Source organism: Strix uralensis, chromosome 2 (genome assembly GCF_047716275.1).
Source record: "Strix uralensis isolate ZFMK-TIS-50842 chromosome 2, bStrUra1, whole genome shotgun sequence".
Classification (NCBI taxonomy): domain Eukaryota; kingdom Metazoa; phylum Chordata; class Aves; order Strigiformes; family Strigidae; genus Strix; species Strix uralensis.
In genome coordinates, this window is record NC_133973.1 from 130,535,707 (window position 1) to 130,557,337 (window position 21,631).

Sequence of the window (21,631 nt, forward strand, 5' to 3'; positions counted from 1 at the left end):
TGGCAATGCTGTGCTGTAAGGGATGCACAGATCCCTATGCAGGGCTTCCTGGCACCGCCAAAGGGACAGGATGGTGATAGAAGAAGACACGTAGCCTTTATAAGCTGTTGCGGGCTTGCCCAGCTGAGCTTCAGCCCTGCACTTGACAGCAAATCAGAGCACCAGAGCTGCACCAGGGTTGCTTCAGTCAGGATAGTGCAGGGCTCTGGGGTGAGCCCAAGCCAACAAGCCTGTGGTTTTGCCTGCATTTACCAACACTGTGCCTGTTCAAAAGATTTTATTTATTGCAAATAAAATCCTACTTGATGAATCTATGTTGGGGCAAGTAGAAAAGGAATAAGAAACGTGGCCTGCCTGGAAATGGTAAATCTGCATTGATAGATTATGTAGAAGAAATAAAAGGAAAGAGCATTACTCATACCCAAATCACTGAGCGCTGGGAAGGCAGTATTGAAAGGGTTTTAAGACATCAGTGCTGAAATAAAGCTTGAGACTAGTTTCTACTACGGCCTCCCACATAATACAAGACTGCAGTATCACTGGCTCTTTAAGCACTCCCTTGTGATAAACTGGACAAACACCTACTTTATCATGGGTGTTAGACCTGATCCAAGTGATACACTAGAGACTTGGTGCAGCTAGTAATGAAACACTGCCAGAACTTCTACATCATACACCTGACAGCATCTTGATGTGAAATGTTTTGTCCAGCATGAGTGATTTCATTCAGCAGAGAATTTATCCACATACTACGGTAAGTGATGGCTTTGGTGCAAGCTGATGTGATTATAATTATAAGCTTGTAGAAAAAGAATAAAGCTCAGCATGTTTAATTCTGAAGGTAATAAAACTTCTGAAAATGCATACCAGGTTTGTGGTTGATTCCCTATGCATAGAAGTCCATAAATCAAGACCAGATTTTAAATTAGGTAGGACTGTCTGTACGGTATCATTGAAATTAATGCAGGGCAGTCAGATCTCCTGTGCTTTGTGTGAGAGGACTGCACATATAGACCAGAAAGTACTGTGTGTGACAGGCCCCTGTCAGCAAGATGACATATTCTGGGCAGAGCTCCCCGAGGGCTCAGTAAGAAGACTTTGTACATGAGAAGATGGAAGAGAGGCAGTAACCTGTCTTAGTTTTGCTCCTGTAGTCTGTCAGTCTTGCATTTCTTTCTCTGGGCAGTTTGTTCCCTTTTTGCAGGGAGCCTTCACACTTCTACAATCCTTTTACCCACAGCAAAGCCTGGCACAGGCTGTGCCCCTGCTGCTACGCCTGCTGAACAAGAAGGGGAGGGTTGCAGAGCCCACCTGTTACATGCTCCTCGCAAGGAAGAGCTGCCACTCTTCACCTGCCCCTTACCTTTCCCCAGGAAGAACTTGGTCTGGCTTCTCCAGCCATCACCCCCCCAGGCAACACATTCCAGCCCTCTTTCAGTAAATAATCAATGTCCAAGCTTCCTGAGCTTTGAAGATGTTTTATTCCCCTCCCTTTGCCAAGTTCCTACTATACAAGCATACAGGAACTTTTCCCTCTACAAATACCTTTCTGTTTTATCACCGACTCAAACTGCCAGCTTCCTGGGGAACACAGAGCAGATGGTCCAACCCTCATGTCAGACACTTACCAAGGAAGGAGCTTCAAGGTCAGGGTAAGAGGCAATAAAAGACACATGGTGTCTTCAAGCTTCACAGCTCATTTCTCAGTGTAAGTGTTAGCAGAAGTCATCTTTGATGTGGAGCAGAGCACTGGGGAAGAAACCTGATCCCCAGAATGAGTCAGAGCACAAACTATTTATTGACCAAAAGACTAAAGGCTTAAAATGGGAGATCTTGTCCAAAAAGACTCTAGGCCCCCAGAACAACAGGTCATTGGGAAACTCCAGTAGAGTTCTACGAGCACGAAAAGAGCAAGGTGAAGGATGAAGAGAAGAGCTAGCATTAAAAAAAAAAAAAAAAAAGGCACTGGGACAAATAAAAGACAACTGAAGCATCCAACCATCATCTCCATCCAACACAAATCTAGCATCTTGCTAGAACAAGAGTTTAACCAGCTACAGGTTTGCAATGACAGTGAGTGAAGATGGTACCTCTGTCAAAGACCACCCTCTAGTGACTGATGCCGGCATTTCTTTGGCCTTTCAAACTGCTACGCTATCTCTTGTTTTGAGTAAACTTTTTCTTCATTCTTGTGCGAAGTGACATTGCTCCCATGGACAGCAGCTCTACTTTTGCTCTTCTTGTGAGGTCCCAATGCTGTAAGAGCCTTGGCATGCTCAAGCCAAGCAGAAAATCCTTAGCAGCCATTCATTTGTTGGTCTGACATTAAATCATGTCAAGTACATATTTTTAAGGCAACTTTGCAGTTCAAATCAAAAAACAAACAAATCAAGCACTTTAAACACCAAGTGGAAAGGATTAAACATTTATTTACATACAGATACATATGTAAGCAATTTCTAAGTATAAAAAGGACATTACAAATAAACATGAAGCATCATACATTCGTCATCCTGGTCATCCAAAATACATTCCTTTCTCAACCCCACTGTACCACACTTGACCACAAGAACTTAAGAAACAGACAAGCCAAATGCTTCTGACAGTCAATGATTCACAGTTTGGTGATTTGCTAACACCTATACCCTTCCCAAAGACAGCACTACCCCAGCAGCTCAAGATCAATGGTCTGGCCAGCTGTAGTGCATTTTCTCCACTGAAACAGTTGTGCTTGATCAACAAGAAACACATCCTCTCCTCATCCTTCTGACCACATGTTTAGGAAGCAGGATTCTTGCTAAAATTATGTACATTGTGCTAAATTCACTATTGTTGGGGAAAACACAGCAGACTTTTGTGGGAAAAACTCCAACCCAGGAAATTCCTTTAATGCTTTCCCTGGCATGGAACTTGCAAACAAAATGCTGCTTTTAGTACTTAACCAGGTTTTTAAACTACAATTCAAACTACAGTTGATGGTATAAAACATACTCTGTTCGTGCTGTAAAAAAAATTACGTGCTTCAATATTGATTTGCTAGTAATCAAAGCTGAGAGTAATTCAGGTTTTCTCCTGAGGAAATGAAGATGCCTTTATAAACATCTCTAAAAATGATCATAGCTTTCAGGAAAGAGGAAACATTTTAGACTCAAAAACCTAAAGGTAATGCAGCGCACAATGAACTTGTCAGATAACATTACAAAGGGAAACAAGCCAGTAAACATAAAATTAAAATGCCTACTCAAAGTATTAATGAATTCAAATGAGAGCTGGGTGAGTCTTTCTGTATAGATCAAAGGCAGTTTGAAAAAAATTTCATGATCTGCAAATTCACAGAACAGCCAAATATGTGCAGAACAGAGTGAAGTGGAAATAAAAGAGGAGCAGAAAGAGCCTTGTCCCATATTGACAGCTGAGTGACTGCAGCTGCTCCAATCTCAGGGTGGTGGGTTTTTTTTCCTTTTGTAAACAGCTGTGGGGAATAAAATGGATGTGACATATCTGCAGTGCATCTTATTATGCTAAAAACCATGGCACATTTTAAACTACTTCTCTAATATCCAGAGATGTACTTGTCACTCCAAACTAGCATAGCAACAAACTCTGGGCTTCCTCCATACTCTCATTAGATGGCCTTTTCTCCCCCCAAACGTTGGCTTAAGAAGTTACTTTTTCCCCTTCAGTGCTGACTGTACTTGGGGGCCAGCAGTAAGGCTTTCTTCCAGTCTGCAAGAGTTGAAGCAATGGCAGTGCCTGAAATCATGGCAGCTCGCCCCACTACAGACTAAACATTTTATTCTCACTCCATTAAAATGTCAAAACAGCATTTCCTGCTCTTTTGCTTCCCCCTCAGTAAAGGCTTGACTGCTGGGGACACTGCGGCCATTACATTACTGAAGCTCGTGCCAGTGATGCAACTCAGACCCTCGGAGATATTCACACCACCACCCAACTGACAGCTCAGAATGACTCTCCTCTTCCACAATGGCCATAAGTCTCCCTGGATGGAGAGCAGCATCCACCTGCTCACTGGAGATTTACTCGCACCAAACCCCCACCGATTCTTAACATCTAAATCTCTTGTACTGGTCCCATAAGAAGGGAAACATTCCTTACAGGGTGCCTTGGCTGAGAATGGGCTTATCAAATTAGTTAGGTTTATGTTCATAGTAAGAAACTCAAGGTGGCACAGAAGACAGGCCACGGATGCTCTTCCTTCAAGCTAAAGCAGGAGTCAGATCTAGTGTTTCATACAACCAGGATTGTTTCCAGCCTGAGACCCCCACAGTGCTTGAGGCATGAGCAGTATTGGGAAGGAGCAGATTCATGGATGAAAGGTACTAGAGGAATCAGACTTTGAAAAGCTCTGCGGTTTGCATTCACGTGACACCAGGGCCCTTGATCACTGCCAATGCAAGCATAAGAATAATTTTAACATCCCCTCTCCCCCAGGGAACCATGCACAACTAAAACCATGACTGACACAGGTTTGGGCCATGTCAGGTGCCTGCGGACCAGGGCTGGACTCCAGAAGATGCTTGGCAGGGACACCACCACCACAGTACACCCACAAGCATGCCTGTCCTTGGGAATGTTACCCCAAGATAAGCCGTTGTGGAAAAAGCAAAGGTGCAAAGGTAAAGGTGGCATCTGCTTCTTGAGCACTAACCAGAGCTAAAATTATCTTCCGAGCTTGCTGGAAAAGGGTAACTGGTTCAACAAATGGGATCACATCCAGGAAGTGCTAATAGCTAGTTATTAATGTGAAAACAGAGACAATCTCCGAGTGCAGTACAGCCAGCTCCTGTTTATCCAGACAGATGAGCTGCGCTGTTAACCCTGCTAAACCAGTCTAATTTTTCACTGATAACATTTGCAGCCTAAATTACACTTCATTGCCATCTCAGTTTCTGCTATATCTGGGTTATCTTTCTCCAGGTACCCAGCTGACTGTATTTGGAGGGGCAAGCATCAGAAATGAGGGGTTTTTCCTGGATCTGTGGCTCCCACTTGGAAAAAAACCAAACACCCTCAACTCACATGGCATAGCTTTTACTTCTGGTTTAAGTTACAGCTTATTCACATGAGGGGAAAGGGTGTGATGGCATCTATGGGTGATGACAGCCAGCAATCTCTCTCGACTGGATATAGTCCAGTACAGCAAAGGAGACTTTGGGTCAGTTTAGTGAGGTGGTGATTAGCGAGGTAAGTCAAAACAATGCAGCGGGCTACTTTGGGAGCCTTGCATCACCATCAGCGTGATTACCCTGTTGTCTATTTTCCTAGCCAAGATAAATCCTAAACTGAGGCAGATGTGAGATATGTAACCTTTACAGTACATTTAACTGCAGCTCGAGTGGATGATCACATTTCAAAGACATGACCAGTTCCAGTTGAGGGTGCTTTGCTTAGGATGTACTACTCGCTTGCAGAGAAGTCAAGCTAGTGTTTCCCCACCACTCATCATCATAAGACGTCAAGACTGTCCTTCAAAATTATGATCCTTTGCTGCTTGTGAACAGTAACTAGAACAATTATTACCTACCGCAACAAGAGGACAGACTTGATGCAAGGAAAAAAGGTGGTCTCAAGAGCCAAGTTTGTTCAGACAAGCAAATACAGTTTATAAACGGAGGAAGAAAACATTTTGATGTAACATCTTTCACAAGGTTTTCACTGCTAGAATTGATTAGAGTATTTCCTTTGGCTCCAGTGGGTTTTCTGGTGAGCCCTTATGAACATCAACATTTCAGAGAGTTTCCATACTTGTTCATTAGGAATTCACAAAGTGTCCTCTAGAAACACCTTTTTCTAACTGAATTAACTCAAAAAGGTCTTTGTTGGTACAAGCAACCCATATAAGGATATTGGGTGCTTTGATATTTAAAGCAAAAGAACACAGAATTTCAGAAAAGACTCAAATTCAAGCATCCCTTAAGCTCCAGAGCAATCAAAATCTAAGTCATAGATGCATTTTTTAAAAGAGGATGGGACTGAGAAAATGCTGAGCGAGTAGAACCATCTCTTTCCTTTGCATTTTTTGCTCCACACAGTCATCTTCCCCCTTGCACAAAGGGCTACAGCACTCAGTCTGCCCCACAGCCAGGAGAGGGTTTCTGTGACAGCATCTCCAGCCATATCCGACCACAATGGCACTACAGGTCCCCTAAGGGCAGTGTGTCATGCACATTTGCTCCGCCTATTTTAATAGCTGGAGAATTTCACCTATTTTCCAACTAAATTCAGTCTCTGACTACAGAAATCATGCCAGCTCAACGTCTCAGCCTGATTTATACAGTTCTTCATACCGAAAAGAGAAGACAAGTGGAAAAGCAGCTGAGCAAACAGCAGTCCTTAGGGATAATGAACAAGGCAGAACCCAGTGGGTCTGACTATAATTGCATCCCTTGTCAGCGAAAGCTCAGGAAAGCCTCTTGTCCCACGTGTGTGCACCCACCATGCTTCTGCATCACTACTTTCGACTTTCCCTCTTTTCAAATCACTGTCTCCTGTGTCAGCCTCAGTCTGCTGCTGTTATTACTGCTGCTGAAGGAATTCAATAGCCATTAACCACTAAACCTAGACTAGCAGGAGCCAACTGTTACCAATAGAGCTATTTCCAGAAAGACAAACAGCACCAGCAGGCTGACAGATTTTAAGGGCTGTTTCATTCTACAGCAAAGAACAAAGTATCTTGCCTGACAATTTGTCATGTGTGGTTTTCATTAAATAATGATCACAAAGCCATTTAGCATTCAGCACAAACACATGTCTGACTGCATGCTCAAACAACTCACCTGTAGATCAAATCAGGACTTCAGTGTTAGAGGTAGGAAGAGGCACACAGTGTCCCCTTCTTTACAGAGTTCATAACTTTACTTTTTCCATCATAACTCTGACCTGAAGGGGTTTTTCTTCCCCCAGCACTTGGTCTCTGATGGAGAATACAAATAGAAACAGAAGGGAGTCATGACTTGTCCCAGCAAACTTGCAGTGTAAATACCCAACACAAAATACCAGCAAGTACTTCACATACAGTGGTCTGCAGCACAGAACGTTTGGTGGTTTACTCAAGATCGTCCTGACTGAATCCATGGCTGAACTGGAAAACAGAGTTTAGACCATCCGAGTTTTCTGGAGATGCTGTTACTAATCTCTACAAACAGGTTTGTTAGATAAAGCAAACATCTGTTGACCATCCAATATTGGCTTCTGCTTGGACCTACTCACTGTGGTAAAAATTTTTAAGAAAAGGTCTCATTATGGGACTGATATAAAAATTAGTATTAACCCAGCAATAAGACTATTACTCCATGGCTGTGAATATATCACCCTGAAAACACATCAAAATCTAGCAACCACACTAAAAGCAATGCTTTGCTCTCTTGATAGTAGAGAACATTTCCAGTCAAATTTGGTCCCGTTACATCAATTCTGCATGGCTTTTGGACACTCAACCCAGCAAGCACAAGGCTTTTACTGACAGTTCTCTCAAAAATCCCCTCATCTAGCAAGGTGTTGGCCATAGTTGGAGAGCTGATTGTCAAATAATTGAGATCTGTATTTTTTGAATCTCCTTTTATTTTTCAAGACTTTGACCACTATGCCACAGCACTAAGCTGTCACTAGCAGTTGATAAAGCTCCTCTTCTAGTTGGAAAGCCTTCAAGCAGTGGACCAGACTGCAGGAGAGAAGATAAGCCCTCAGTTCTACACAGAGAAGTGGGTTGTATGCAATACAGAGATATTCAAAGGTGTACAAAAATAACTCCTGCAAAGGAATTACTACAATAAAACATCACTTCTTCAACAGGTAGTGTTTGTTAACTGCAGAAAGAGCAGAGTTTTAAACTACAGCTTTGGCTTATGACCTTATGATGTTTTGCACATACCATCATTGTTTCCTTTCAACTTTTTAAGTCTACACAGACTAAACCTTGAAAGGAATCAGTTCAGATTTGTTCCTGGACAAGTCAGATACTTCACTGTAACATCAGCCCAAATGCAGCACTCCATCCCCCTGCCCCCCCCTCCAAGCCTGCAAAAGCACATCACTGTCTGGAGATGGAGTCCTTACATGGAGAAGATTTGCTAGCAATAAAAAGAACCAATGCTTCAAGGTTGCTAGTAGGCTGCTAGTCTCCAAAATAGTCACCTACAGGTTAGGAAAGCACTGGAAAAAGAGACTTAGCCTTCTAGAAACCTCAAAGTGAATATTTAAGAAAATAAAAACAGTTTCTGCTATTTGACCAGTTCAGCTTTAGTCATGATAATGCATTAGAGTTCAACCTCCAGAAGTGATGTAAGGAGCACTTCAACATGCATTTACAGTGGTACTCAGCAGGAATGAGAAGTACCTGCACAGCTTTGATGCTTTTGGAAATCAGACTGAGGAACCCACAGGTGTTTTAGTGAGCAGTCTCCTTCTTCCTGGATTAACTCAAACAGCCTTGCCCTATTTGTTATCAATTCTATGCTGACAAGTCCAGCATCTGGAGAGTAAGAGCTTTTACAAATGGAATAGTCACAGTACTGATTTTTAACTTGAGTGTTACCTTACATGTAACACCCTGAGCCTTGCTCTAAACAATTACCTAAAAGCCATGTGGAATCAGCTCTCTCAGAGTTGGGCGGTCTTCACAAGCTCAAATGAAGCTGCATTTGGCAATTTGAGGAATGCTCAAGACACCTTGCTCTTCAGCACAGGCTGTACCACACTGTCCACCATAGCAGGAGCCACCAAGTCCCACACATTTCTAAATCCTCTGGACTACACCATGAGCAGAGACTGAAAATGGACCAGGCCAGCACAGCAGATGACATGTCCCCCAACATCTCCCACTTACAGAAGCTCTTTGCTAAGTGTTACCTAAATGACAAACAAGCCTTGTACCACAACTTCTACATCGTCCTTTTTACCACTAGTCACAAAATAAGAAAGTGACCTAAAAAATAGCAAGAACATATTAAAAATGGACATATGACACACTGATCCCCCCTCTCTGACACAGAGTCAGCTCCCCATTACAGATCAAAGGCACAACATGATACAGCCCGAAGAAGTCTTTCCAGGAAAATGTGAAAAAGCATTTTAAAATGCCTTTTTTTTTTAATTGTTATTCTTTTCAAGAAGTACTTACTGGCAGCTTTTTATGTCAATACAAAAGCTCTGTTATAATCTTCAGTGAAAGCCAAATAATATTGTTTAAATTACAGCATATCACAGCCATGTAATTGTCAGGAGAGATTTATCCAGATTAGCTAAACCGAACTCAAACTTCTAAATATAATTTTTCATTTGCGCATTCACTATCTTTCACTTGAACATCAACATGTAAATCTGCAATGCATTATTCGCATATGGCACTAGAGGTGTAATAACATCGCAAACTCCATAGCACGTCCACTTCAGGGGTTTCGTGGAAAGAAATTGCCTAAACAGTTACACATACACTGGAGTCTGGGATTAAGAGTACAAAGCATCAAGTAAATTAAGTGACTCTACAGCCCTGAACTTGAAAGCTACACTAGCAGAGAGACTGGATGCCAAGAAGATACCTTCAAGAGCATCTTAGAGAGCAGTTCCACAAGGTGAGTACTGGATGGGTCACACACAGAATGATACCACTTGTAACCCGTCACTATTTCCACTTAGCGTTAAAAAAAAAGTCTACAAAATTGTATGTCTGCCTTTCAACAAGAACTGTATCTACAAGCTTTATTTTTAAGCCAGACATATTGCAGACTGCCACTTCAAACTGTGCTCTTTGAACCCTTAAACACAATCCATGCACACACAAGATTTTGATCGTGTCTGGTATGCTTTTTCAAACTCCACAAATAATAACCTTTTCAAAGGCTAATTTTTCACCTTAGGACATTACTAATTAGAAGAGGAACAGTTAATTTTTTTTTTTTTTTTTTTTTCATTTCTGGAAAGTCTTTTCATCCTGTGTTGGATATCAAAGAAGCACGGTCCTTTCCCACTACGGTCAGGCCTAGAAAAAGAGGTAACGAGATTTTTTTATTTTTATGAACAGTGCTTATTAGTGTTTTTTCCTAATCAGTCTAAGTTACACATTCAGAGAACAGTAATGTAGTAAGACTACGTTTGGTCTATGGAATATTTGCTGAACTTCTAGCACCAAAGGGAGCAACTGAACTGTATCCATGTTTTCTTAAATCTTGAAAATGTTGATACATGTAACTTTTTTTTTTTAAATTTCATGTTCATGAAAGTGCCTGTAGATGAAAGACATAACACTATTTCAAACACCAGAGTCCTCCATGAAGATGTGCGGGCAGACACTATGTACATGTCCTAAGAGCTCGCTCACTGGCAGCCCAAAAGATTGCCAGTGTAGTCCAGGGTCAGTGTTCATTGTTGGTTTTCTCTTTTTATTTATTTTAAAAAGGACCAAACACATTGTTCTATACGAGAGATTTTGATCTCTCCAGTATCTTCAAGAGAGGCTGCTCTAGTCTCTTATAGAAGGAAATACAATAGCTCACGTTCTGCATGACATGAAGCACTTGTGCAACTCTTCATTTCCTAACCCACTCCAGAGACTGCAAGAAAAACAAAATTTAACTCGTGTTATATTCTGCTATGTTGCCATGCAGCAGGAGCTGTCAGCCTGCTGTGCTTCCAGGTCTGCAACCTGACTCAAGGCAAGTCAGACGGGTCAAAGTGGCAGGAATTCCCTTCAAATAGATAAATCCCAGCCAAAAAAAAAAATCCTCTTGGTCCATGGTGGAAGGAAGAATCACATGCCAGCTCTTTAATTAAAATTACAGCAAGTCAAGTAGCTGATACTTTTCCCCTCTCCTGGTAAAGGGGATGAGACATTGTTCACAAGGGTATTCTGTCGTGCCTCACTGATCAACCGGCAGGCCAAGTCCAGGAAGAGTTTTTCCACATTATCCGATTCTTTTGCTGAGGTTTCCAGATAGTACATGTCCTGTGCTTCAGAAAACTCTGCAGCTCTTTGCTGGGAGACTTCCCTCTTATCAGCTAAATCAATCTTATTACCTGCATTGATAAAATATTTTAGAAAAGAAATTAATTTGAATTCCAAAACAAGATAAACAGAGGTTGATAAGGGATAAAGAAGAGTTTGGTGTTGTACAGATGTATGGACGGTGGTTTTGATGTGAAACTCTTAGTGCTTGCTCTCCTCTCCAAATAATGGATTCCCTGATACAAGCAACCAAGTTCATTTAATATCAGCTCATTTAATGGAATATGCCCTGTGAACATTCAAGTCAGTTAGCTTTAATTTAGCACCAGTGTATCTGTTTGCTGCTATCAACCAACATTAAAGGATTTTCATTTTAATATCTATTGAAAATTCTCCTGTCTTCCTCTGAGGAGCACTTAAAATGTCAATTACAGCATACAAGACACTAAACGTGGTATTTCTCATGTCATTACAAGCTTTAAAAGAAGTCTGGCATGGAAGGCAACTTTCCTATTTCAATATTCCCATGAAGGATTTGGCTGTTGAGGCTGGAGGAGGGACAGGCTTGGGGGGCACCCGCAAAGCGAGGTGGGGCAAGAAACCAGCTCCTTCCTTCTGAGAGGATGGTTTAGCTGAGAGTTGATTAAACCCTCAAGCAAGCATCTGATATGATTATACCCAACATAATCTGATATGATTACATATATTACCAGCCACTTAACTTCAAACATGATGTTTTTGCCATAAATTAATCTTACAGAAGATAACAGACCAGGACCTACAATAACAGAGGGGTGTGGTCCAGGCAGATTCAGGAGGAAACATTTCCTGGCCTCACTTCTACCAGCAATTTTGTGAGAACTAGTGGGAGGAAAAGACTGCGCTTCCACTGGCAAGCCACATCTCATTGCCCTCCTCTCAGATGAGATCCTCTTTCTTTCCTGATAAAGCAGTTTCTTGGACATGCTGTATACACTGAAGTTAACTTTCTGAACAAATTATCACTCAACACAAGCAGTTTATGAGTGTCACCATCTTCAAAGTGTGTGTTATGACATCATTTATACTTTGTGCTGTAGATGTTGATAATCAACTTAGTGTTATCTAAAAAAATCTGGTATACATTTGTTAGTCATATATTAATTATTTCTGTGCCATTTGTACATGTGCCATACCCTTCTCGTGGAGTAGGAGTTTCTTGTATGGAAGCTCCATAAATCCCAAGGCTCACCAGCAATACCACTGGGGCATGTAAAGCTTGAAAGATTTTTAAAGCCACCTTAAACACATTTTACAATCCTCTAGATTTTTTCTTTTAAACAGCAAGCTATTAAAGGTGATATGAACACTGCAGCATGAAACTTTTTGGCTTTCCCCGAGTTATTTTTCCATTGTTCTTTATATGTTCTTGGGCTTTTAAAGAGCCAAGTCCTGACTATCAGATGCTGATAGCAGAGCATGGAAAACCACAGGTAGGCAAAATAACGTTCACCTTGCTTGTAGCAGATGGCCTGAGGTCTGCTTTAGTTTAATTTGAAGCTCGACGGATTAGCATAACATTCAGTTATTTATTTTTAGTTTCTCTAAAATCCATGCAAAAATATCCAGTCTTCCAGCTCTGCCCTACCTATGCATGCTATGATCCTCACAACCATCACGTCCTGATGTTGTTCCCAGATCCTGACCCACTCAAGACAGGACTCTGCTTGTCCCACAGCTACAGGGTACAGCAACCTGCAGCCATCACCAGCTTGAGCAGATCCTCATATATTTGTAGAGATCCAAGCTGGGAGTCACAAGGGAAACTGCTCTATTCTTAGCTCATTTAGTAGCTGCACCATCAACACTTCAGTCCCATATGGGACGGACCAGTGGGAAGCATCCACCTCTGCATGCAACAGCCTTAGATCCGAGACAGGACCACACTTCAAGAAGTGGCCGTGGTGTCCTGAACATCACTAATCAGCATCTTGGGGTTATCTGCAGAAGGAACTGTCCAAGCACTGGGTTGGAGACACTGGCTGTACCCTGAGCCGACCTGCAGTTACAACTGGTTGGCAAGAAGATCTGCTGTACCAGTTCAAACATCCTACACCGCCAGTTCACACACGTTTTCCTCCTGCTAACATCTCCCTCCATCTGCCACCAAGCCCTCGACACACACAGCTCACCCCCTGTCCTGGTTTAACCAGGATAGGGTTAAGTTTCCCCAGCAGTGGGGGGGAGCTCTAGCCGGGTTATTCAGATACCATGCGGATGTCACATCCTGGCAGGTCACATTTTCCTGGCGCGGAGCGCGGTGCACTCGTGGTTTTGTACATCGTGCTTCAAACTGCTGTATTTGGTAGCTCTTTTGCTCTGTTCATTGCTATCACTATTACTGTTATTGCTGTTGTTTGTTGTGTTGCTATTGCACTGTTGTATTAAACCTTTCCTTAGTTCAGTCTTGGGGCTTTGTATTTCACTCCCTTTGTTGTGGAGGGGCAGCGGCCACGTGGTCTCAGACCCCGGCAGGGGCTAAACCACCACACCCCCTCATCACACCACTCCACTAGGGACGATTGTCACTTACCCACTAGCACAGTTATGACCTTATTGCTGGCATACTGCTCGATTTCTCGCAGCCACTCAGGGAGACACCGGAAGGATTCTTCGCAGGTAATGTCGTAGGTCAAGATTAATGCATTAGCACTGCGATAGTAACTCTGCGTGATGGATCGGAATCGCTCTTGTCCTGCTGTGTCCCAGATCTGCAGCTTTTGGCATAAGAAACAAGGGTGGTAAAAGCAAAAAAAAAAAATACTTTTTTTTTAGGTCAAAACAGTGCTGCTATCAAATAAAAACTCTTCAGGGTAAAGCCAATGCTGGGAAAGCACTTAGCTCTTCTCTCCTCTGGCTTCCCCTCCCCCAGAATTTTTTGTTTCCGTTTCTGCACTTGTGGATTGAAATGCAAGGCACAAAGTCAGCTGGCACTGCTGCCGATGGCCCCTGGAAGCTGCAGGTCTGCGGGTTTTCATGCAGCTTCTAGCATCTCCCTCTGCTGTGGACAGAGCTCCTGGCCTGGTGTTAGAACACAGGTGCTGGAGGGAGAAAGTCACTCCTGCCCCTGAAGTCCAACTAGCACCATCCATCCCAAGAAGAAATAAGCAAGTCTCTCCTCTAGCTCCAAACTAGTTATAGTTATCCTGAGAGGATGCACTGATGGGTGGAAACCACAGGATTGAACAAGGAGTTCAGCTGAAGGCTGATCAAGGGCTCTAACACGTTTCCTCTCTACAGCTTCAGCCATCTCACCCAGTTTCTTGCTGCCTGCCTTCCCAACATGTAGAACTGGTTGACATGTCCTTAACTGTATCAAAGAGGTCATGAGTGTTTGCCAAATCTTCTGCGTCCAGGAAGACAACATACATTTCCCAATACAAACTAAATTCATACTGTTTTTATAATATGACCATCTGATAGTTTTTGGTGGGTCATCAAAACCTCAGTTCTTCAAAAAGGCAAAGAAACAAACATCCTAAATTAAACCATTTCAGTATAAAAGAGTACTTCTCTGCTTCAGCTTCTATTTTTTTAAGGCACCCCTCCCTGAAATTAAATATGTGAAAGGATGATTTCCAGCCAGAATCCTGTGTACTTTGGGAAGAAAAAGCTAAAGTATTTGAGATTTTTTCCATATATTCAGCAGCCTGTAACAGAGAAAACCTTATTCTTGCCCAGTTCCAAAGTCAAACTATGCCAGATACTCATCATAAATGTGTTAGTTTGAAATGAGAGCTCCCAGTAGAAGCTTTCAGACGTGGGGTATGATTTTGAAAAAGTACATTTTTGCAGAGAACGTAACTTGTGGCTGGCTTACAACTCCTGGGCACCTTTGTGCTTAATCTCTTGGCACAGTTGTGTCTAAATGGCTGAACCTGGCACCTACAGAAGTGACATACAAAACCAGAAGTGAAATTACTTGCACATGAAATTCAGATAACAAACGAGACCCTGTTAAAACAAATGGCATTTGCTGAAGTTCAACAAGGCCAACTGCCAGGTCCTGCACATGGGTCGAAGCAATCCCAAGCACAAACACGGGCTGGGCGATGAGTGGATTGAGAGCAGCCCTGTGGAGAAGGATTTGGGGGTATTAGTGGATGAAAAACTCACTATGAGCCCACAACGTGTGCTCGCAGCCCAGAAAGCCAACTGCATCCTGGGCTGCATCAAGAGAAGTGTGGCCAGCAGGTCGAGGCTGGGGATTCTCTCCCTCTACTCTGCTCTGGTGAGTCCCCACCTGCAGTGCTATGTCCAGCTCTAGGGCCCCCAACATAAGAAGGACATGGATCTGCTCAAGCGGGTCCAGAAGAGGCCACAAAGATGATCAGGGGACTGGAGCACCTCCCTGTGAGGACAGGCTGAGAGAGTTGGGGGTGTTCAGCCTGGAGAAGAGAAGGCTCTGGGGAGACCTTACAGCAGCCTCCCAGTACTTAAAGGGGGTACAGGAAAGATGGGGAGGGACTCTATCAAGGAGTATAGCAACAAGACAAGGGGTAATGGTTTTAAACTCAAATAGCACAGATTTACACTAGATATAAAGAAGAAATTCTTTCCTGTGAGGGTGGTGAGACACTGGCACAGGTTGCCCAGAGAAGCTGTGGCTGCCCCCTCCCTGGAAGGGTTCAAGGCCAGGTTGGACGGGGCTTTGAGCAACCTGGGCTAGTGGAAGGTGTCCCTGCCCATGGCAGGGGCGTTGGAACTAGATGATCTTTAAGGTGCCTTGCAACTCAAACCATTCTATGATTCTATAAAACCAACTCCAAACTCTGGCATATGGAAAAATACAGATAATTTTGTTGTTGCTCTGCTATTTTCTTATTGGCTGCAGTCATGAGTCTACCTGTGAACTGGGTGCAGAAAGCAGCAAAGAGCCCCCAACCTTACAGCCACTGATAAACTCTTCCTGCACACAGAATACACATCTCACTTCAGCCCACTGATTATTTCTGCCAAATAAAATATTTTACAGCAACCATTTTACTTGTACCATTTTTTCAGACAACCCAACGGACAGTGCCTGACTCAGCCTCCAGAAAACCTAGATGTTTATCTTCTTGGAGCCAGCTGATGTTTCCCACTCTCCCACCATTTGCACATAGATTTAGCTTTATGTATATGAACACTTCCACCAAGTGCAATAATATCACAGGTCCATATAGCACAGCCCTCTGTCTGCAGGACTGAGGATGCTTAGCTTTGACCTGCATAACTGCTTTCTACTTGGCTAAAATTTGTGTAGCCTCTTTGTACAGGTGGTATACATATTTTTGGTTTTATTAGGAAAGGCCAGGCAGATCAAAAGCCCCCTCAACAGCACAGTGCTGTCTCAGCTCATCTGTCAGCAAGCTTTAGTAGCCACTCATATCCAATATGGCTCACACACAGCTTTTATGCTTGCAAGTCCCCCTCCACAGACTTTCAAATGCAATTTTGAAAGCTGGGAAGTATTTTTCCCCAGAAATCTATAATTTATTTTCAAGTCTGAAAAGCTTTTTGGTAAACAGCTCTGCTCTCTCATCCTGGATCCCAGCAAACATGCAGCAGATGCTGCCCGGCACAGAAGTGGAGTCATGGCTCGGGCACTGTTAAATGAGCTAACAGTGAGAGAAGCACCTTGTTTGACTGAGATGTCATTTTTATTGCTCTGTGCTCTGACTCATTCCTTTTCCTGCTCATTAAATGTTTATTCTCACTAGCACCATTTACTCAAAAAGTTTGGCTGTAAGATCACTCCCTGAAAGAAATCCATTTGCCTTTCAGATGCTGGAAGGCTCATTCAAACACCCAGATCTATCATACTAAGCTTCCTCCCAAGCTTGGTCATTGTGGCTGAGCAACAGTGACTCTAATTTATTCCACTGGTGGGGTTGGGAGAGGGATTTTGGTTTATCAACTGATTATTTGCTATGTGAAATATAGCTGGTATACCAGCTACCAATTGGGGCTGAAACGTAAGCCGGCCCCAAGGTGATTAAGAGAGCTGCTTGGGTGAACACTTGTGCATTCACCAGGCATTTGCAGAACAGCAGGGGTTTACCACACTGATGAGTTTTCATTTAGCTTGTAAAGCTTCCCTAAACCATCCTTGCCCCTTAGACAGCCCATGTTGGCACAACTGCTCCCAACATTCTCTTAAGGAGTTTGCATCCTCAGTCCAAGCTAGTCTTAAAACAGGATTATGTCATGGGAGCAACAAGTCAAACAGACAAATCCTTAGGGTGAGTTCATCTGTCCAAAAACCAGACCTCAGATATAAGCAATGTTTTTAAGGCTCCATCTGTACCTGACAGGGAACCAGGTGCTTGGAAAGGAAAGGTGTCTAAAGTGGATGGGATTCATCTTCAAGATTACTTTTCTCTCTCCATTGACCAAAACAATTTTGAGACAGCTAGTTCAAGCCAGGTTTATAAGGGAAAAAAAGAATTCCACCTTCAGTGCAATACTTAAGCCATTTACCAGCTTAGATTCTCTGAGCTGCTCCACTGGAGCTGATTTTGGCTGAAAGAAGCATCTCTGCTTTCCAAGGAGTCTGGACAAGCAGCATCTGTGTCTTGACCAACCCTGCCATGCCAGACACCTGCTAATGAACATCACAACCACTGAACTAAGCACCAACATCGCAGGGGCTACACAGGATCCTCACTGCTTTCCTGCCTGCTGCTCTGTCCCACTTTCACAGCCATGTGCTGAATATTAACTCTGTCTTTATCAGGTGAAGGTATTCACACCTCTTGTCCTTCACCTGCTCAGACTGGAAGGTCTTCTGATCAAGGACCATCACTTGCCATAGGTTTGTACATCTCCTCACACAGCGGGGTGGCAGCCTGCTGACATGATCATGGCTTTTAAAATCTGTCCTAAACTTACAAATACACCACCTGATTTCCTTCATAAAAATCTCTCTGTGCTGACATAAAGGTTAAAAAAATCCAAGGCTGAAAACCAGCACAAGTCTACTGTTTCCATCCCATCGCTTACACAAGCTTAAAAACTGGTCTAGATGTCACATCCAGCCATGGTCCCACTGCTGCTGCTCTCCTAGTTGCTCACTACTAGATTTGATGAAGGCAGCAAGGGGAAACCCACTATTTTTCACTTCGAGGCCCCTCGATTTAATGTAGGCAGAGTAATTCTAGGAGCAGGTCAGGGACTCCAGACACCTTACCATTAGAGGCTCAGATAACCATACTCTTCTCTCATCTCTTGAACATCACAGTAGGTCTAGCAAAATCTCTACTAATGAATAAAGTGGCGCCAGCCAACATCTCTGGGCGCTGCAACGCAACCATGGATCCCATTAGAGCATGAGATTGGCCCCCAGTGTGTTTTGGCCCAGGCAAAGCAGCTCTCTGCCAAGCAATGCTCAGGCAGTTTAGGAGTCAGCACAGGATAAGAACAGTTTCCCAGCAGCAGTTTGGTTGCAACCACCCTATTTTGGAGAGTGAAAGAGTTAATAATATGGAGGACATTGCCCTTCTCAATTCAACCTGTTGACTGAAGCACCGGTATTGTGATAGTCTTCTCTTCTCCCAAATCCGTAACTCAGCAGAAGTGGAAGATGAGCCTTTGTTGTGCAGAACTGCACAAATCCAGAAGCCTGCTCTCCCCAAGGGCCATCTTGGGAGCTCACAGAAGACCGTCATCACGCATATCCCAGAGGGAATGCAACAGATTTCTTCTTACCAGAAATGCTGTGAGCAGAAGTTGCACTGAAACACTTCTTTGTGCTTTCTCAACCCCAGCCAGGCACGATTTTATTGTCTCCTAAGCAAGGACAGAGTTTTGCAAGATCTCCCCTTTCTATTTTCTCCCTTAGAGTAGGTTCACTGTTACGATCCTGATGGAGGTTGTGGAGGAGCACAACGATTGTTAGACCCAGCACTGCCTGAGCCATGCCAGACAGCCCTGTGCTCCCCCATGTGCCTTCCAGCAGTGGGAGGGCTGCAGCAAGAAACCTCAGCTATGACACTGCCACATGAGTTTACACTTAAAACCATGAGGCTCCTACCTTTACTTTTTCACCATTTATCTCCACAGTTTTAATCATAAAGTCAACCCCAATCGTGGCTCCTTGACCCGGTGGGAAAAGTCCCTGAAAGAAAACAAGAATTTCATTAAGCAGTTTTCTGTAGCAAGACAAAACTCTCTCCGGGTGCTAATTCTGACCCTTTTCTATCCTCAAAACTATTCCTTCCCTGCGCCCTTCCCTAGACACTTATTTCCATCATATTTCTAGAGGAAAATGTGACATTTCCCCAGTACAAAAGTTCAACCGCACAGTGTTTTCATTGCCTACGCGTCCCTAGCTGTGTAGCAAATCGCTGACTTGAGAGGTGGGAAAACAGAAGAAAAGGAGGATGCATACAGGAAAAAAGGGAGGGGAAAAGCCCTTACGCTTCTGCACAGCTGGCAGAGGCGGGGGAAGGGTAGATGGAGATCCTCTGTCCCACTTCCCAATGCCTTGAAAGAGATGGTAGCGCCTGTGTGGGACAAGATGCCTTTGTTCCTGCAACCTCACACCTTCCCTCTCCCCTCCACCACACGCCACGCCATGGGAAGGCATTTCTGGCAGCTCCCAGCACCAGGGTCATATCCCTGCACAGCATTTCAGGAGCAAAGCACGGAACCAGCCACTTACTGGTGCCACAACAATGGCAAGGACCAGCATCACGCTGGTGGTCTTTGTAGCACCATTGGAAAAAAGCAACAGCAAACAAACCAAAAAAATAAATAGAGCTTTTTGATTTCTGGTGTCTAGCTCTACAAAGTCATGTTGATTTTGGGGCACATCCATTCCCTACAGCAGCTGTGCTGTCAAAGCACAAGCAGAAGTGACCACAGACTTTTGGGGTTAACCCTTTGGGATTGACTAGGTGTATTGCCACCAGCTGTCACATGCAGTTGGAGAGTGTTTAACATCACCACAACTTTAAAACTGAAATTAACAGTGAAGGGGAAAACTGCTGACAATTCCTAATGGAGACTACAACAAAAATCCCCCAATTTATGTTTTATAGTGCATCAGGCAAAACCTTCTCTTACTCCAGATCACAGAAGCCTGGTCCTTTCCCTGTTATTCTGCCACAAAAAAGGTCTGGTGTTTAACAGAAGACACTGGATTGACAGGCCAGGGCCCAGATTATTTAATTATCTGCTAATGACAAATAACAGGGAGAGCTTTGTGCAGCAAGGGGGAGAAGGCACTTAGGAGCACTCTAGGAGACATGCTGTTCCTTATAACCACTCCAGAGCACCTCCAAATCAGGAGGAGTCATCCCAGCAGCTTTCAGAGGGGACTTTCCACCTTCAGAGAGGGATAAGCTTTCTCCAACGCAAGATCCCCAACAGGGCCAAGTAGACCATTAGATACTGATGTGCTGCCTGTGCCAGTATGTCACTATAGGTGATGCACACACCAAGTGTGTGGACAACAAAATGATTTGGAGCCACAACACCAGCAGAGTCCTCACCACACAGCTATAGGCTCCATTCTCCCATCCCAGTGCTGTCCCCACCCCAATATCCCATGTCCAAGAGGCAGCCAACCTTACCTGAGTGAAGCGACGGACTAAGCAGGTCTTCCCCACACCGGCGTTGCCAATTAAAACAATTTTGAAGAGGAAATCATAATCTTCCATACTCATTTACGCAGCTGCAAGAGAGACAGAAAGTGCAACACGTGAACCAAGGCCGTGGGGAAATGCCCTTATATTCTGGCAGAACGTTGTTCCTCCAAATATTCAGAACAAAGGTCTCCTGGCACATGCATGGCTCCTCAGATAAGGGAGAAGAGACCTTCCCACTTTGAGCTGGGGCATCCACATAGTCCAAAGTCAGCTGCTGCGAAACCTCAGCCACGTTTTGGCTTTCGCACCATCTCACCTGGCTGCCCATGAATTAGAGATGCTAGTTTTCAGCTTCCCAAGCAGCGCTCCACGAGCCCAAGCCACCATTTCCCAGGTTTCCCCAAATGTTTGTTTCGCTTTTAACTATATCAGCTCCAATGTGGACTTTGCCACATTGTCCAAGGGCATCGCATAATTTATTTTTGTTAGAGCAATACCCAGAAACCCCCCATGAGTTCCTCCAGGTGGGCGCTAAGTACCCACAGAGCAGAGCTAGGGCACATATGAGGGCAGAACAGATCAGGAAATTAAAATAGTTATAAAATAAAAGCAGCAGCGTTTGCCTTAAAGACAAAATGAGCCCATTTGCTAAAATCGTAGATGGGAGTGGAGTAACAGTTTGGATGAAGTACAGTAAGAGAGTTTTTTTAAAAAGAAATAATAGATGTTATTAGGAGTATTGCTACTACTATAATTTTCTTTAGTTTTGTGAGGGTAGCTTGCTTGGTGTAAAGCTCAAATAGGAAGTGAACACAGAGGAGCCTGGTGGGAGAACCCAGCACACATCCCTCCACCAACTCCAACCTCCTTGGCAGGATGCAGAGACTGACGTTTTAGCAATGTCATGGGAATGGGCAGGGTTGTCTACACAGAGGAAGACCTACAGGGCCTCCTTAGGCCACTCGAACTATGGAAAGGACCTAACAGATAAATGCAGTTTGCTGCAGCTGAGCAAGGCATGAGGGATGAGTATCCACACCTCCATCTCCAGTCCACTCAC

At 43.7% G+C, this 21,631-nt stretch overlaps 1 protein-coding gene across 4 annotated transcripts in view; it reads right to left on the bottom strand.

The window, feature by feature from the left end:
• The window catches only part of RAB30 (RAB30, member RAS oncogene family), a 59,046-nt gene that overhangs the window by 2,444 nt on the left and 34,971 nt on the right, over positions 1 to 21,631 (bottom strand). For 2 of the 4 annotated variants that reach the window (XM_074860320.1, XM_074860321.1), the window contains exons 2-5: positions 20,557 to 20,657; positions 19,014 to 19,097; positions 13,533 to 13,716; positions 2,410 to 11,031 (exon numbers count right to left, since the gene is read on the bottom strand). In XM_074860320.1, the coding sequence (XP_074716421.1) occupies positions 10,781 to 11,031; positions 13,533 to 13,716; positions 19,014 to 19,097; positions 20,557 to 20,649 (612 nt within the window). In that variant the 5' untranslated portion in view covers positions 20,650 to 20,657 and the 3' untranslated portion in view covers positions 2,410 to 10,780. Of the gene's footprint in view, positions 1 to 2,409; positions 11,032 to 13,532; positions 13,717 to 19,013; positions 19,098 to 20,556; positions 20,658 to 21,631 lie in introns of those variants that run through there. The other 2 variants (XR_012627734.1, XM_074860322.1) reach the window with 2 other exon arrangements.